Source organism: Triturus cristatus, chromosome 4_1 (genome assembly GCF_964204655.1).
Source record: "Triturus cristatus chromosome 4_1, aTriCri1.1, whole genome shotgun sequence".
Taxonomy (NCBI): domain Eukaryota; kingdom Metazoa; phylum Chordata; class Amphibia; order Caudata; family Salamandridae; genus Triturus; species Triturus cristatus.
Window position 1 is genome coordinate 918040863 of NC_140585.1, and position 17226 is coordinate 918058088.

General features: G+C 44.7%; 1 protein-coding gene across 2 annotated transcripts in view; it reads left to right on the forward strand.

The window, feature by feature from the left end:
- Positions 1-17226, forward strand: part of LOC146855810 (transmembrane protein 116-like) — a 153011-nt gene that overhangs the window by 30452 nt on the left and 105333 nt on the right. For both annotated transcript variants that reach the window (XM_085653727.1, XM_085653728.1), the window contains exons 2-4: positions 2475-2518; positions 4822-4885; positions 13935-14075. In XM_085653727.1, coding sequence (XP_085509853.1) covers positions 2475-2518; positions 4822-4885; positions 13935-14075 — 249 coding nt within the window. The remainder of the gene's footprint in view (positions 1-2474; positions 2519-4821; positions 4886-13934; positions 14076-17226) is intronic.

Consider the following 17226-nt stretch of genomic DNA (forward strand, 5'->3'; position numbering starts at 1 on the left):
GGAAGGAGTGGGGTGGGGTGGCTCAGAGCACTGTAAATGGTGCTTCTCGCCGTTCTGATAACCAGGGGCGTAGCTACTCTTGGTGCAGGAGAGGCAGTGGCACCGGTCCCAGAGCCCCGAGGAGCCCACTAAACCCTATTAATTGCTGTTTTTGCTAATCCTAAAGCAGTCAAAGTGGGCATTCTCCTTGCTTGTACTGGGGCCATGGCATCTTGCCTATACTACAGGTGATAACAAGTTGTCTCCTCTGCCAGCATCTATGCCAGTGGTTAAGAAATTCTTTGCTGGAGACCAGATTTGTATCCTCGGAGTGGGCATTAGAATCGTGGTCCAGGCTTAAGTGTTGTCCAGAGTTGACTGCATCTTTCCAGACCCTGGTATTTTAAACTACACTGGTACCATTGTAGGCTGTGATACATGCATCAGCATCAAAACAAGACACCAAAAGGGGTGGCCTTGAAGGCCCAACCTTGGCTTGATCACCTCTAGAACGTCTGAACTTTGAATTCAGCTACCAATCACACCACTGCAAAATGCCCACAAACGCTCCAGCTAAGCTCCGACCCAGGACCACGCAAGACCCCCACAACCCAAGACAACCCAAAGGACTACAAAGTGAAAATGGCAGATGTGCTCCACAAATCCAAGATGCAACATAACATAGCTCTCATAACATACCATGCCACAAGGCTTTCGTCCAGTCAGTTCTAGGTTTTAGCCAGCAGCATATTCCTGCTGGGAATTGGGAGCCTTGCTTATAACGGGGAGAGCAAAACTAACACCAGTCCCACAACCCTGAGGGTTGGTAGAGAAAATGAAAATGGCACTGGGTGAAGGTGTACCTGGTAACAGGCAGCTTGTTGGCATCACCGGTGCAGTGCTATTTGCCAGTACACATCAGTGGCACTTGCCCCGCCTCAGACTTCCTTCAGAAGAGCTCAGCTCAAGCCCAGTTCAAACATTCCGCCCCATATATTTCTAATAAAGATTCCCGGATGTGGAGTGCAGTAAGTGGAAGAACATGTATTTACTTTTCTGGTCCTAGTGATAACTGCCCTTTGCACTGGACCAGAATTTTTAATAAGGAACTTGGCAACTTGATAGGAGATATATTTTAATGTGGCAACTTTAAGATTTTAAGATTAAAAATAGTTCTTAATAATAGTTTATCACACGAGGGTGCACAGTACAACCCCTTCAGCATTCTAGGAGGAAAACGACGAGCCGCTGGGAAATTAAAAGATTAAGTGAAGCCAGTGGTATTGTGGTTCAAGTCATCCATCATTCACAAGTCACCAAAACCATGAAGACTCAGGCACTGCCTGCAGGACCGCATCAATAGCTTCTTGGTGCCTAGAGTCAAGTCGTATTGTTGAGTGCGTAAGGAAATGGTTCAGACTCAAACAATAAAAGTCAGGCAAGCAAGCCTATCAAAATGATGAGTTTCGGATTAGGAAAGACGTGTAAGGGCACCTAAAACCACGCAAAACATACAGCCTTAAGGAATCAGTGATTCCCCAAAAAACAGTTAATCTCAGCAAAACTACCAGTTCAAGGGACACGAGAGTCAAGAAGAAGCTATGAGACTCAGTGACCCCGGAAACCAGGGAAGCGATGAACCCCAAAGAAACTGTGCACCTGGATGGGATTGGACTAGCCTATTCTTCGTGGGCTTTGGAAGAGATGGGGGGATATGTTTGGTACAAAGTGGTGTACTCATGGGAAGCCTGGGTGGGCTGGGGTGGCCCCTTGGTGAGATATGATAGGCTACTATTAGACCTGGCCACGCTCTTCATGGTCCGCTGTGATGGACTGTTGCGAGGCCTTGGCGGGCTATTCATGGTGAACTGTGGTGACCTCCTGATTGTACCCACGGCGTTGGGTAGGTTTGGTGGTGATGACTGGGTGATCGGATGGACATTGGGGTGGTCGAGGTGCGGGGGAGTTCCTCGCGTTGGGTATAGCTTAAGGGTGGCGCTAGGGGGCGGTAATGTAGGATTTGAAGGGCGGAATTCTTATGCAAGTGCGGGACATGGGGAAATTCAGCACTGTATCGTGTGGACGCATGGATTCTGATGGATTAGATTGCTGTACTAAAGGATATGATTGGGACACATGGAGCCAGGCTTCCATATTGTTAGCAGACACGGGTGTATTGCAATTAAAATGTGATTTATGCACACAAGACAACTGTACCATTGCTGAGATCTTTGTATTGCTTTGTTTACAAAAAATAAATAAAGTTAATTAAAAAAAAAAACTGTGGTGACCTCCTGTAAACTATGTTGAGGATTTTCAGTCTGGTTTGGACTGGACTCATGGTTAGCCCATGGCATGCTTGTGGCGCCCAGTTGACTTATCGTAGGTTCTTAGAAATCTAAGGCTGCTTCTTTGCAAGTAATTTTGTCAGCAGTGGTTGTTTATCATAGATGTGTATAACCTGAGATTTCACTTTTTGTCCTGCCTGATTTCAGATTTTCTCCTTGACGTACATCTACCTGGCAGTGCTTCCGCTCAGGTAAGTCCACTAAGGTACATCATTTCTTCCTCTTACACAGGTCAATCGACCACTGCTCTTTCTTAAATGGAAGTATCTCTTATCTTCTGTTTGTGAAGCATTTTATTTAATCTGGTTCATATGTAATCAGAGCCTACCATTGTCCTTTTTAATCTTACGTATTTGAAATTTCATTTGAACAGATAAAGTTGGTTTCAGCTGGACCCAGGTGGGCCATTTAGGTGTTGAGGCAGTGGGGTATTTATGGCTACACGAACAACAAAGCACGTCCTACTGGTTAAATAAAAATACTAATTGTCGCTAATAGACGCCAGGTTACATTACAAAACAGTTTCAAGGCAGAACTGTAATATACTGGATTATACCGAGAATTTATGAATTTGTGTCCAAAACCTACATGGCCCCAAATGGATCCAGCGGAACACGTCTAATGAGCCAAAACTGTCTACCAGGGTTGACTTCCTAAGGCTACTATTGTTAATAATCTTATGGTTAGATTACTAATGCACTTTAAAAAAGTGCATGAAATCTTGTCCACCTCACAGGTACAGTGAAATTAGCCACATATCTTCTCACTCTAGAGAGCTGGAAAATAGTGGCTTTCCAAAGTTAGAATTATATTGATTTCTACAATGCAATATTTCCAATTTCAATTTGTCATGATTGTTGGAAAAATCAGTTTTTCTCCCATAAATGAATGAATGCTTGAATCAACAAGCAAGTGAATGTATTAATCAATGAGTGGGGAAGTGAACAAACAATGGATTTATGAATAAAGGATCAGATGAATGAACAAATGGGTCCCAGAGTAAAAGTGCTCAAAAGTGAAGAAATAAATAGAGTAATTAATGCACAGATAAAATAATGCAAGGATGAGTGTAGAAGTGCATCTGATGTTTCTCGTCACCTGCCCTCTGTGATGCCTCAGCACGATGGGACCTTTTTCCCTCCAAAACGAAGTCACAAGCAGCACCTTCAAACTGTGCAAATCTTTTCAACCTAAAGTGCTACCGATGAAGTGGGAGCAGTCTTAATACAGAGAGGAGTTTTTTCCACTCTGAATTCGGTCATTCAAACAGTTCAACATCAAATAACATTTCATAGTTTAATGAAAGGACGTTAGGCCGCACAATAAAGACTGACAAGTATTGAAGGTTTATTAAAAAATTGTACGGCATTACAGAAAGCAAATTACTTGACAAAGAATCAGTCAGTTGTAATTTATCACATAAAAACATGAAGCTCAGAATAAAATGCAAATCACATAATCACAGAACAGCTCCGTAAATTATAAATCAGAGATCAGACCGACAGAGTATCGCTTTCTAGAGACTGGCGGAGAGTGAGCCCACACCCTCTGGGAAAGGGGCATTTTATAAGATTAAATACAATGAGGTTCATACTTTGGTGTGAATGTGCAAGGGCCCAGAAATGTCACCCAATCATGTTAAAGAAAGAATGATACAGTCTAAAACACATGTGCCACCACTGTCCCACAGATTAATATGTGCTTCTCATCCCCGGTGCTCCCATGACACCTTATGGTTACTACCAATGCATATACAAGTCAAGGTTAGGTTCTCATGAAAATCACATTGTGGTCGCAATAGAAGCGACCTTCCCTGTGACAACACAGCATGAAACAAAGCTTGAGAACAAAGCTTCATGTTGTACCTGAGAGAAGGACATTGTGCTTAAAACATCGTTTACATAATGGCTTTTATACGCCGGATGCACAGTGTGGAAAGGACACACATATGACTGTGTTTAAGATTAAGATGATGCCAGGCACCAACCACCATTTTGAAATTGAGACCTACATTCTTCAATGTTAAAATAAACACAGCTTCTCGAGAGAATATCTCAAATTCATTATGTTAATCATACCATTTTAATACAATTGTGCATTTTCATTAAAACCACTTTACCATGTTTCTGTAATTAGGCTGTCATGCATGTGCTTTTATGTGGCAACCATGCACTTTTAATAAATGTATGTGCATGTAATTTATGTGTGTATACACATGAGCGTGGTTGTGTTGAAGCCCATGCGTGCCATTATTCGTGGATGTGTGTGCACGTGCACGTCTCGATGCACTGAATTGCTTGAGTTTATTTTTAAACCTACTACCTTGTAGTCGCTTAGTGGGAATATTCATTCTTCATGTATGAGTGTGCAGGTATGTGTTCATGAGTGGATGCACTGACTTGCCTGTGTTTCTGTGTTCACGAGCGTGTGCAGCCCCAACCCCTCATTGGACCTCATGTGGTGTCTCACAACTTCTCTCTTCGTTTTCCTGCAGTCTCCTTGGCAGTGGCTCTGTAATCGCTGTGTCTCTCGCAATGCGGAAATGCTTCAAAGACGAGGTCAGTATGAAAGTGAGATCTAGTCGAAGACTTAAACTGTGCCAGAGAGAGATGCCTTTGTCAGCATTCGTGGGACACCTGCAGCCAGTGGCACCGCAAATGTTCAAAACAAGAGTCCGTCGTGTTGTGGTGTTTCTCACTTCTGACCCTCCCACCCCATCTTCTGCCTCCCAATCAAAACAAAAAACATTCAGACAGATAACAAGAGGTGGGTTAAGAAAGATTCCAGAGGGACTGAAGTCGTGGGTGCATGGAAAGAGTATCAGTGTGGAGAGCATAAAGCAAGAGGCCAATGGTAGGTCAGATACCAACATGCCAAATACAAGACAGATACCCGCTGGCAGAAGAGGAGGACAGGTGCCAAGAGCAGGTCTAGAAAAATGTACTCACCCATTCCCTATGGCGAGTCAGATTTTGTCAGGTCAAGCTTAAGGCCTACTTGACCATTCTGGCGAGTTGACAATGATCACGCAATTTGAGACCAGTTTACGGATCAAGTACATTACCGTTAGGCCGAGTAGATTGGAAGCAGTGGTTATTTGCATATCCCTAAATTTGTGGGTACCCATACTAGCATGTGAACTTAAGGGCATTTTACAACAACTTTTTTAAACACTGTCTTACATTTGGAAAGCGCAAATACAGAGAAAGACAATTGGTAATAACACTTGTTCTACTATTCTGTGTTCCCGACGCCCCTTCTGTGAGGAAGACGGAATGTTTCCATCCTCCACCACGGTGGGCATGTGAGGAGGACGGAACCATTCGGTCCTTTGCCCACGTCCAGGAAGTCCCTCTGCTGACATCATTACATTGAAAGTGAAAGTGGAATGAGCCGATTGGTTTATTGCTAAAAAAGGGTCAGTTTTCAGTTGAAAAATGCGGAGTCCATGTTGTGTTTTGGGCCGTTTCCTGTTGTGGGCACTAGGTCTACCCACACAAGTGAGGTACCATTTTTATCTGGAGACTTGGGGGGAATGCCAGGTGGAAAAACGTTTGTGGCTACCTGCAGATTGCCTGAACGTTCCATCACAGAAATGTGAGGAAAATGTGATTTTTTAGTCAACGTTTGAGGTTTGCAAGGGATTCTGTCTAATACAATGTGGTGAGAGCCACGCAATTCAGCCAACTCTGGATAGCCCTAGGTGTCTAGTTATAAAACATGTACAGGCTGGCTAGGTTTCCCTAGGTGCTGGCTGAGCTAGGATCCAAAATCCAACCTCTTTGCTGCTAGCCCCCCCCGTGTTAAACCTTTATTTTCTATTTTGGTTAGTTCCCGCGTAGGCCCTCATACCTTTTGTCCACATAAGGTATCCATGCCAAATTTGCGTTGTTTTTTTCCCATTATCCTGGGGATTCTAAAGGTACCTGGGGTTTGTGGATTACCCTGGAAGGGACTGAGAAATTAGCCAAATACAGCAACATTTTGTGTTTTGGGCGGAAACAAGTAATGCAGAAGAAAGCATCTGTTTTCTTTTCTACCCAGCTTTCAGTGACAGGTAGACTTGAATCACAAAACCACATTTTTCAACACAGTTTTGTCATCTTACTGGGACATAGCCCATTTTTTAGGTCTCGCCTGACCCAGCGCATGCGCTGGTCTGGTGAGACTTGTTGAGAGGGCTCCAAAAAGTGCTACCAGGCCAGCCTAGAGCTACAGTGCATGTGCGAGGGCGCGCTCGCCACGCTTTACCGCGATTACTTTCACTTTCTCGGCCCCACGGCAGCTTTGCTGTTTGATCGTGATCGCGATCACTTTCACTTTCGCTGCCGCAGGGCCGCTTTTCATAGCCAATAGGTCTCGCTTTTGGGACCTTATAAGTATTTAGTTATGCAACTGTTGCATGGCTAAACACTTATAAGGTCCCAAAGGCGAGACCTATTGGCTATGCCAATGCTTGTCCTAATTGTTGTGCTTTCAACCTTCTTCCAGTTAGTGATAGAAGTTGGTGTGAAACCCATGGTGGATCCAAGAAAGCTATACATTTCTGAAAAGTAGATAACATTCGCAATACAGCAAGAGGTCATATGTGTAGATCCTTCAAGGTTCTCCTATAAAAAAAACCAATTCAAATAAAAAAAATATTGAAATTGAGTTATTAAAAAACAGCCACTTGTGTCTATGTTTTCATCTGTAACTTCTAACTGTGGCAGGTTTTTGAAAGCAATATACCATTACGTCCGCTGGACCCTTCTGGTTGCAGGGATATATAAGGCTTGTGGGTTCTCCAAGAACACAAGAAACACAGAGCCAATAACTGAGCTGCACCTAGCAATGTTTTTTCATTGTGTACCGGGTATATAGCAATTAATTTAGTAAAATATAAAAAGTGAAAAATAGATATCAAGGAAACCTATGTATTTCTGAAATGAGCACAAGATATGGGGTTTATTTGAGTTACTCGACCTGCAGGTCTAGTAACATTTTTATGATTTTTTCGAGGCCTGAAGAGGAAATATAAAAATAGCGGAAGAGGGCCAGTAATCAAATAAGAATGAAGGCAAAATGAAGGGCTCCTGACAAGGGGCGGAATGAAATGGCAGATACTGACAGGGGTACAGAAAATGGAGATAAGATATCAAGGGGTAGAATGGGAGGCCTCGTAGAAACTGGGCTAATGTGAAGGGCACCTACTAGAGTGGCTGAAGGGAAGAGCACATACTAAGGGGCCTAAGTGAAGAAATAAAAACCTTTTTAGGGGTTCACTGATACACCTGGTCCTTTAACCCAACAAAGAAGAGATTGGCACGGAAGCTGTAATATCAAAAATAAGTATTTATTAACCTCACATGAGGGAGACTGCGTCATACAGTACCCTCAGGCCACTGTAGGAGACAGTCTAAGGAGTACAGAGAACAGGGGCCTTTTATACCCACACAGGGGCTCAAAAGGAGGCGGTACAAGTACACATGAGAAGAGTTACACACATTTCTATTGAAAACAACTCAGAAGAATCACAGCTGAAAGGCAGTCCTGTTCCGTACCTGTGGTCTAACAATTTTAAAGGTAGGACAATAACTTCTACTGGTTTCTTTATACCTTGTGCAGTGTGTGGTGTGCTTTCTAGCAGTTTAGAGGTCAGCTGCTTGTTCTATACTTGCATGTGTGCATTACTGAAGCCTGAGATCAGTTTGAAAACTGCCCTGAGTGGCAGAACTGCTTTTAAAAAGTAAATTTTGCCCAAATTCGACTTTGGTGGTAGGGGCACTTAAAATGCATACCCTACAATGTTTTAGCATATTAGGGACCTCCAGGGTCTTCCCTAGATATCCCAGGGGTGGGGGATCAGAAATGTATAAGGTACACCCTTAAAAAATGAGTTTTTGTATGACTGGGTAAAGTGAAATTTCACTCCCGACATTGTTGTTAAGTGCTACTTAAATTCAACTTTGATGCTAGGAGCTTATATTTTTCACAGTATGATTATTAGACATTACAAAGATCAAAAACCCTTTTGATGTTTCCACATATGAAAAGCAAGCCTCATTCAATCCCTTTTGCCTTTAAATGCATTAATTTATAACACTAAGTACTGAAGCTTTACTTAAACCTAAAATAGCTTGCGCCACTTTTTAAAGAGCAGGGATTATTTTACCATCAGATCCACAGATGTACTTATGTAAAAAGCAACAAGAAAGAAAATCCCTACTTTTAATCCTTTCACTGTTATCCCCAAATAATGAAACTGTCTTTTCTTAACTTTTAAAAATCAGTAGTTGTTAACGCATGTGCCTTCATACAATGCTTCCCATGGCATAATCTGTAACTTAGTGGCTAGAAATAGCCATGTGTTATTTGCTCTGACCAGTAGGTGTCAATTTCTACGCCTTTCTCAGGAGAAAACCCCTTTGCTGTATTGAAATGTCCTGAAAAAGTTTCATCTCCTTTTGGTGTGTCAGACAGCTTCTTCTCAGTGAGACAGCTTAAACACAGCTGTTTGAAAGCTCTTTTCCTGGTGCAGGAAATTTGAGCACGGTTCAATCTATTTAAAAGTCAGGCATTGCTAGCCAGTCAAAATCTATCGTTCTGAATGTTTGTACAAAAGAGGCGCTTTTATTTAACCAGCAACTAATTACTCAGATAATGTGAATTCCTTTTAATATCTAATACAATGTATTTAAGGAGAATGCTGTAACATTTTATATTGAGTCCTAGGTGTGTAAAGCACACAATTTCATTTTTTCTTCCTTTCTATGAAGCCTATTTTATTCCTATTGATTGTGAATTCTAATTTATCTTTACCAATGTGGCAATTTGCGCATCCAGACTTTGTCACTATTTTACTTCCAATGTGCTATTTAGCATATGTTACATAATTCATTTCTTGAATTTTAAAATGTAATTCTTTCAATGGCATTTGCATAACAAAATGACAACAAAAACCCAATTGAGCTTATTCCAAACATTTTCAACAAGGGGGTCATACACTAAGAGCACACAACACTGCTTGTTTAAAGCAAGCCATTCTCACGCAAAAAATATAGTCTGCTTACTGAAACAAGTACTTTCAAGCATGTCAGTCCACAATCACATACAACAAAAAACAATTAACTCACAAATCAACACTTAGGACAAAGAAAGAAACAGCCCACAGACTGTACTCGAACCAAACTATTTGTAAATACCAATTGTAAGTCATATTTACAAAAAGAGCTCTAAAAAAAAAACTGCACCAAAACAGCCCAGAGACTGTTCCATGTTCAAGAAGCCAAAAACACCAAATTATCAGTTTGGCTGACAGAACACTCCATATCACCACTTATGAATTTTACGAGGTGCGCAGATCCGGATCCTTTGTATAGATATATTTGGTTCCATGGTGTACTAGTCACCAGGGAAGAAATACATTTTTTTAAATATAACTAAACCTATTTAGGTATGCCCTCTGAGGGGAGTCAGCTGAGTACTTTCAAGATTCACATTGGTACCTCCAAGAAAGCAGCACATTCTACGAAGTACTCTTGAAATAGGCATGCCAAGAATATTGTAGCATATACAATATTATACATAAAGTGGCACTTAGCTCAAAGTGTGCCGTTCAAGTTTTCACAGTTTTCTCATTACCTGCCTATATAAATTGCATTTCATATATACCCAGACAAATCACATTTTTGGCCATACAAGCAAACAAATGTCGACGACCTTACCAAGCACAAATCTCCAGCCTCTCACTGCCAAGTTCTGAGTGACCTAACGGTCATTTTAGAATTCTCACGCCAAAGAAGGTCTCAGTCGGGAGCGGCTAACACCTGGAGAACCAGAGCAGGGAAACCAGAACCACATGGGTCTGCAAAGACAAAGAATCCGTGCGCAGGGTACCTCCTCAATAGATTCCTGTCCTGTCCTCCTCAGTAGATTCCTGTCTCCTGTCAAGACCACTCCCTTGGATAGCCGCTTCTCCAATGAGGTCCACGTTCGGGCGCCATTTGAAGAAATAAAAACCTTTTTAGGGGTTCACTGATACACCTGGTCCTTTAACCCAACAAAGAAGAGATTGGCACGGAAGCTGTAATATCAAAAATAAGTATTTATTAAACTCACATGAGGGAGACTGCGTCATACAGTACCCTCAGGCCACTGTAGGAGACAGTCTAAGGAGTGCAGAGAACAGGGGCCTTTTATACCCACACAGCGGCTCAAAAGGAGGCGGTACAAGTACACATGAGAAGAGTTACACACATAGATGGTCATACAGAAAATGCACAGTCAACAAGTAGGAGGAGTAATGAGTTGCTGACATCAGTTAGAACAGCCTGACAGTTACAGTCTAAGGCAGGTGCATGAGCAGTTACAGAGTCTTCTGAGCATGTGCAAGGCTCTGGCTCAGTGCTGAAAGAGTTAACTATATCACATGACACAAGCAGAATACAAGGGCAGTCAACAGTGAAGAGGGAGAAAGCACATGGCGAGCACATGGCAAACTAAAATGGCTGCCACAAACAAAATGGCTTCAGTAGATGCTAACAGCTATTGCAGCTAGTTTTCCACATAAGGAGATGAGCGATGTTGGGGGAGGTAAGGAGGGCTGTAGGAGAGGGCAGAAATCATTGCTCTTGAAGGGGAGGGCTCACAACGATGGACATAAGGGGATGGGCAGATATTTAGTGAGCCCCTGGCCGGGGGCAGATACCTGTATTGATGGCTCGGGCATGCAGCGCTAGCATGGACAAATGAGTCAGCACACTTGCGATCGTATATAACTCTACACAGGGCACTGGCAGGCTGCCTCTCTTTATTAACTCACCCTGACCTCAAAACGTTGGGTAAGGGCGTGTGTTCATGTGTATGTCATAGCGCGGGTGTGAACTTGCGCTGTTACAATACCAAAGGAGCCAAAGGTGATGGTAGATTCACAGAGAACCAGAGTAGTGGGCACATACCAACGGCGCTGAAGAGGAGGGCATTGTTGGACCTGTCAGCCTTAGGGTGGTCTCCCCCTACATTTTTGCCCTGTTGCCTACCATTTTTACCATACCTTTTTGTTAACCGTAGGACTCTGGGCGCCTCACCACTGCTAAACAGTGCTGAGGTGCAGGTGCTCTCCCCTAAAACATTGTGACACTGGCATATCTGCCACAAGCCCCTGCGACTGCAGTGTGGCTTAACCCTCCATAGGCTAGCATTGGGAACCCCCCTTCTGGGATAATTACTGACTGGGACCTAATAAGTCTGTCGTATTTGGTCTTGTTAGAATCGGGGCGGGGAACCCTTTCCAATGATATATGGGGTTTGGGCACTACCACTTTAGAAATCCCACTTTTAGAAAGTGGACATTTTCCTGCCTACACTCAGTCTGGGCACTGCAGACTCCCCCCTCCCATCTACACACTGATAGCTGCCTGGGCTGTGAGGTGGGAGTGGTGATTCACACCTTCTCCCCTTGAATAGGCTGTGAATGGCTGCCCACTGTAGCCTTAACGGCCCTACCTTTCGTCACTATGACAGCCAGGTCAGGGAAGGCAGGAAAAATCCCAGAACTCCCTGGACTCTTCCACAAACCCCTGCCCCCAGACCCTTCCAGAGACTTCTGCTCCCTTCTAGTAACTAGACTGTAGGGTATAAAAGGGAGGGTCCTGGCCTCACATCTTTGTTACACTATTGGACCAGGAAGAATCTCTGCTGGAGTGAGGACTGCTGCCAGGAGGATTGCCACTTGTGAGGAGGCTGACTGCTCCCAGGAACTGCTGCCCCAACTTGCTGAGCTGCCCTACTGCCTGCCCTGCTAGAGAGAACTGAAAATAACACCCCCTAGAGTATCTCCACAGCATTCATGAGAACTGTTTTTTTTTGGACTGCAACACTTCAAAAACAGCCCCTGTGGTGCTTTTGGGACACCAACGTTCTTCAAGACTGCCTCTGCAGCATTGGACACGGGGAACTGCCTCTAGCCTGGACACCTGCCCTGCATAGGAAATACTCTGTGTCCAAGATCGTACCTCACGCACAGTGTGTGAGGCTGCGCCCGACTGGGGACTTCAATTATTGTTAAAACTGCCTCCGAGATCACCACTGAGGGCCGAGGCCAACCGCAACTAAAATTGCCCTTCACATCACCGCTGTGGGCTGAGTTGAATCGCCACAGATCTCTGTCCCCGTAATCACCGCCGCGGCCACGAGTCAACGACCGGGTGTACACCTACAGCGAAGAAGCCACGCTGAAGCTAGGTGTTGCCCAGCAACCAGGACTTTCCTGACATCACTGCCGCGGGGGAAAGGGAACCGCTCCAGGAGACTGCCACGTCGAAGCTGGAAGGGCTGCCCCCGCCCCACTCCTGTGCAGCCATAACAGGAAACCCAGCGTCCAGGGAGACCTGCGAAGCACCGAAGCCGGTGCCCGCCTTAGGTAACGGACAGCATGTAAGTTAAGCTACCGTGCGGGGGAAGTTGGCGGGAGCGGGTTGTAGAGTGCGGTGACTGCCTTAGTTTACTCACAGGCTTGCCAGGAACTGCACCTACTGATTGTGGAGTGGCCCTTTTGAACTCGCTCTGCCTGGGACTATTTGTGCATACCTCCTGTGAACTGGACTGTCTTCCTTTACGGAGGAGTTGCCGGGGGCTGTGGGATTCATCGGCTGGGGCGGCCTTCATTCATAGCGGGGACTGCCGTACGGGACTGCCGGGGCTATGTATATCTAAATGCGGACCTCGCCCTGATAAGTTGAACACCAGTAACAGTAGCACACTTGAGAAGGGCACAGGACAGTTGCGGCACCTGCCTCCTGCACCCAAGTGACCCCTGTTCATAAAACCTGCGATCAGTGCTTCATCTACGACACTTAAGGAACGGCTTTAGTTTGAGTACAAAGGATCGTCCTCCTAAAGTGGTACAGGCTCACAAAGACTGCGAGCAGTGCATAATCTCCTGCCCTTAAGGAACTGTTCTTGCCTTAATGTTCTCCCACTGAAAGTCAGTCCCTATTAGAAACCCGGTAACCGCCATCCCAAAAGACCTTTTGACTGACTCCTTTTGATTGCATATGGTGACTTCTTACTATTTGTGGATCTTGCATAATTTTTACATAAAGATACCTTTATTTTTATATAAAACTGGTGTAGTGTCCTTTTGTGAGTGCTTTTACTGTGTCACTCGTGATCTGTGTGGTGCACAAATACTTTACACATTGCCTCTGAAGCTAAGCCTACCTGCTCTGCGCCAAGCTACCCTGTCGGAAGCGGTGGTCCCTACTTGGACTAGGGTGCATACCTCTGCCATCTAGAGACCCCGGTTCTAACAGGCATATTATACTAATGCAGTTGTAGGAGAGGGCACAATGACAAGAGAGACTTGGGGGCTGATGAGTTTGGCTCTTAGCAAGATGGTGCGATTAATCGACTTATTTGGCCAAACTAAGCGGCAGTAGTTGAATTTAGCTGAAATTCTAAAGGTCCCTGAAGTTCGATGTGCAATTCTGATTAAATAGTGTACTTAGCATTTCCATTTAACTATGCAGAATTTTTTAACTAAATAATACATATTCCAAAATATGCAGTTCTTATACTGCTCGAACCCCCAGTGTGCAGACAGTAACCCTTTGTGTCTTTCCACAGGTCCGGCCGCTCTTCATGCTTTCATTGTCAGACTTCCTGGCAGGCTCCTTCCTCGTCAGCACCGCAGTCATTGAGCTCCTCCCCTTGCCGCTTTACATTGAGTCGTACAATTACTGCACATACGGCGTCCTGCTGGCCCTGGTGAGTACGTATATGGGCAGTGGGACGAGTGGCTGCCCTGGCCCAGCTTGAGGGGTGCATGGCTTATCTGACATGGCCAGTGGAGCACTGCTGGTATAATCAATGGGTTTATGAAAATAATTCTACAGGCCATGGGGCACATGGCAACCCCAATACATCCAGTGAGGAAGAACCGATCATGATACAGTCATATGGTCAATGTAATGGAGCGAATAGGAAACATGGTAGTACTGATATAGCCAACTGGGCATGTGGCATTGTTGACAAAGCCAGAGGGACAGGTAAACTCATTGGCACAATCAGTGGGGCATTTGGCATCACCAGAACGGCAATTATGGCATTTGCCATCACTGACAAAGCAAAAGGGGGCAATAGTATATGTGGAATCAATGTGTTTTAGCATTTGTTGATGTATGTATGTATGCATTTATTTATTTATGTCTTAAGAAAGCGTGAAAAAAGGATGTTCTAAAGCCCAAAAGCAGTCATTCAATCGGAAGGGGGGAAAAACCTAGTAAACACATGTCCAAATTAGTGGTTCTTCAGATATTCCTGGAAACCAAATCGGCCTGTAAAGGAGCACAAACGCAGAGGAAGGAGTTTCCAGCGAGTGAAATGACCACAGAGAGTGATCTGCCACCTGTGTGAAAGCGCGGGTCAATCACAAGATTGGCAGCCTGGTATTGTAGAGACCTGGCGCAAATATCTTATGCAAGTAGCCGGTTGAGGTAACATAAGAAACTTTGTAACAAAGACCTAGATAATAATAATAATAACCTTGAATTTGTAAAGCGCACAGCTACCTCCGAAGTGGTTTCCCGGCGCTGGGGGCCCTCGGGAAGATTAAGCGAGCTATTGCCCAGAGTCACATGGTGCTGGGCTGACCTGCCGCCGGCACCAGGGATCAAACCGTGAACCCCGTGGTCAGGCACCCTGGCCGCTGCACCACACCTCTTCCAGATCTTCTAGATCTTTGAAGAAGCATCCTTTGTAGATAGTCAGTCAGTGTACTGAGGCCAGATGAGTACAAATGTGGCTTTTCTGTTCAATCCAAGAATTGCACACACGTCTGTCAGTGAGATAATTGGAGCAGTCCAAAGAATAAGCAATTTCTGTGCCTGGCTGTACGACTTTCTAATGACATGAAGAAGTAAGGAGTAGATATATTTTCTATTCGTTCGGTGAATGCAGACGTTTTTCCAAATATAATCCCGAGGTTACATGTTTAGGTGCAGGGGAGAGCCTAGATCTGTGGGCCACTTGATGTGGAACCTAGCAGTGGCATAGTGTGCGGAAGGGGACCCAGAGGGGCAGTTGCCCCAGGCACAAAATTCTTAGGGACATTCTTAAGGCCGCAAAATTATACAAAAAAGGTGGAAGGATACTTGCCTTGCCCCGGGCCCTGGCAACCCACGCGATGCCGCTGGGTCCTTGTATAGTGATTGACAAAGACCAATATTTAACTTTTTATCCATGAGTCGGTCTTCATCTGAATGCCCATGGTGTACATTCATTCTTAAGATTGGATTGGAGGTGATTTTAATGGCCTTCCAAACACAGAATGATCTGTGTAAGAATAAAAGTTCATGCACCAGGATCAAATCAAAGTAGCTAAAGAGGCAACATAGATGCCAGAGTAGGGCTCAATGCCATGCCGTGTGGTACCTTACATGAGATCTGTTCAAGATTTGAACAAAATTCTTCTAAGGCGATTACTTGAAAGTGGTCTCCCGAAAAGAATGACAGCCACCTGAGTGCTACATCTTTCACTCCAGTGGATCAAGACAGCACAACAAGATTGTACGTAAGCCAGTGTCAGATGCTGTGAGAGGTCCAACAGGACAAAAGTAGTTTCACCTCCTTCACCCATGATCATACAAATGTTGTTGCGAGCTGTAACTAGTGCAGTTTCTGTTTCAACAGAAGGGTGAAAGCCAGGTTGATGAGGGTCTGATAAGTTGGAAGATTTCACATACAGAGAGCAGAGAATTCACAATACTATCTATGAATTTAGTACGGAAAGGAAGTAGTGTCATAATGTTAAAATTCACCTTGGTTGCATGTCGGAATAACAAGTTCTTCTACCCCGCCTACCTAAACAACACGATCTGTATAACGACCGCGTCTTAACCAAGCATTGCTTTACCACGCATGCCTTTACCATGAATTTTCGTGGTAAAGGCATGCATGGTAAAGGGGTATGCATGGCTAAGGTTACCACCCCACTCCCCCCGAGCCCTAAATACGACCCGCCCTCTCCTAATCCCTAAAAATTACCCCATCCCCCTCCCTGAGCCCTAAAAACAACCCCTTTAAAAATACACCGAACCCCCTGAAAACTTCCACGAGCCCCCCTCCACCCCTGAAAACTACCCTGAACCTCCCACTCCTAAATACTACACTGAACCCCCACCCCCTAAAAACTGCCCCAAAACACACCTCCTCTGAAAACTACCCCAAAACCCCACCTCCCCCAAAAAGTACCCCAAACCCTCACCCCTAAATACTACCCCGAACCCCCACCCCTGAAAACTACCACTTACCCCCACCTCCCCTAAAAAGTACCCTGAAACCCTACCACCCCTTAAAACTAACTCCAAACCCCTACCATCCCTTAAAAGTAGCCCAAACCCCCAACGCCCTTGAAAACTAGCCCGAACCCCCACCCCTAAAAACTACCCCAAGCCCCCTCCACTCCTGAAAACTACCCCAAACACCCCCTGAAAACTAGCCTGAAACCCCACTTACCTGTTCGTGTCCGCTTTCTGACGCTCCTCTCTCCCCGCCCATCCCGAACACTAGAGCGGCTTTGCCTTGTGGTTAAGACAAAGTTGTTGTTCAGGCTTGCGTGGTTACTCTTGCGGGCTTCCAGAACTTGTGGCTCTGGCCTCTTTGTTCCAGATGTTTCCCATCGACCTTCGGTTCTTCAGAAGGGGAGTAGCCAATGCATTTTTTTCAGCTGTAAGGACTTTATCAGACTATAAAGAAAGAGTACAAAGTGCTGTGAGAATAGGTGATGGAAAAGGTCAGTATCTTAATAGCCTACTTGCCTACTTAGAACACGGGTCAGTCGCAGAACTATGAGAAGCCAGTTTTATTTTTAGAAATAATCAGATCTTCTAAGCCAGAGAAAAAGCAGAATGAGAAGAAT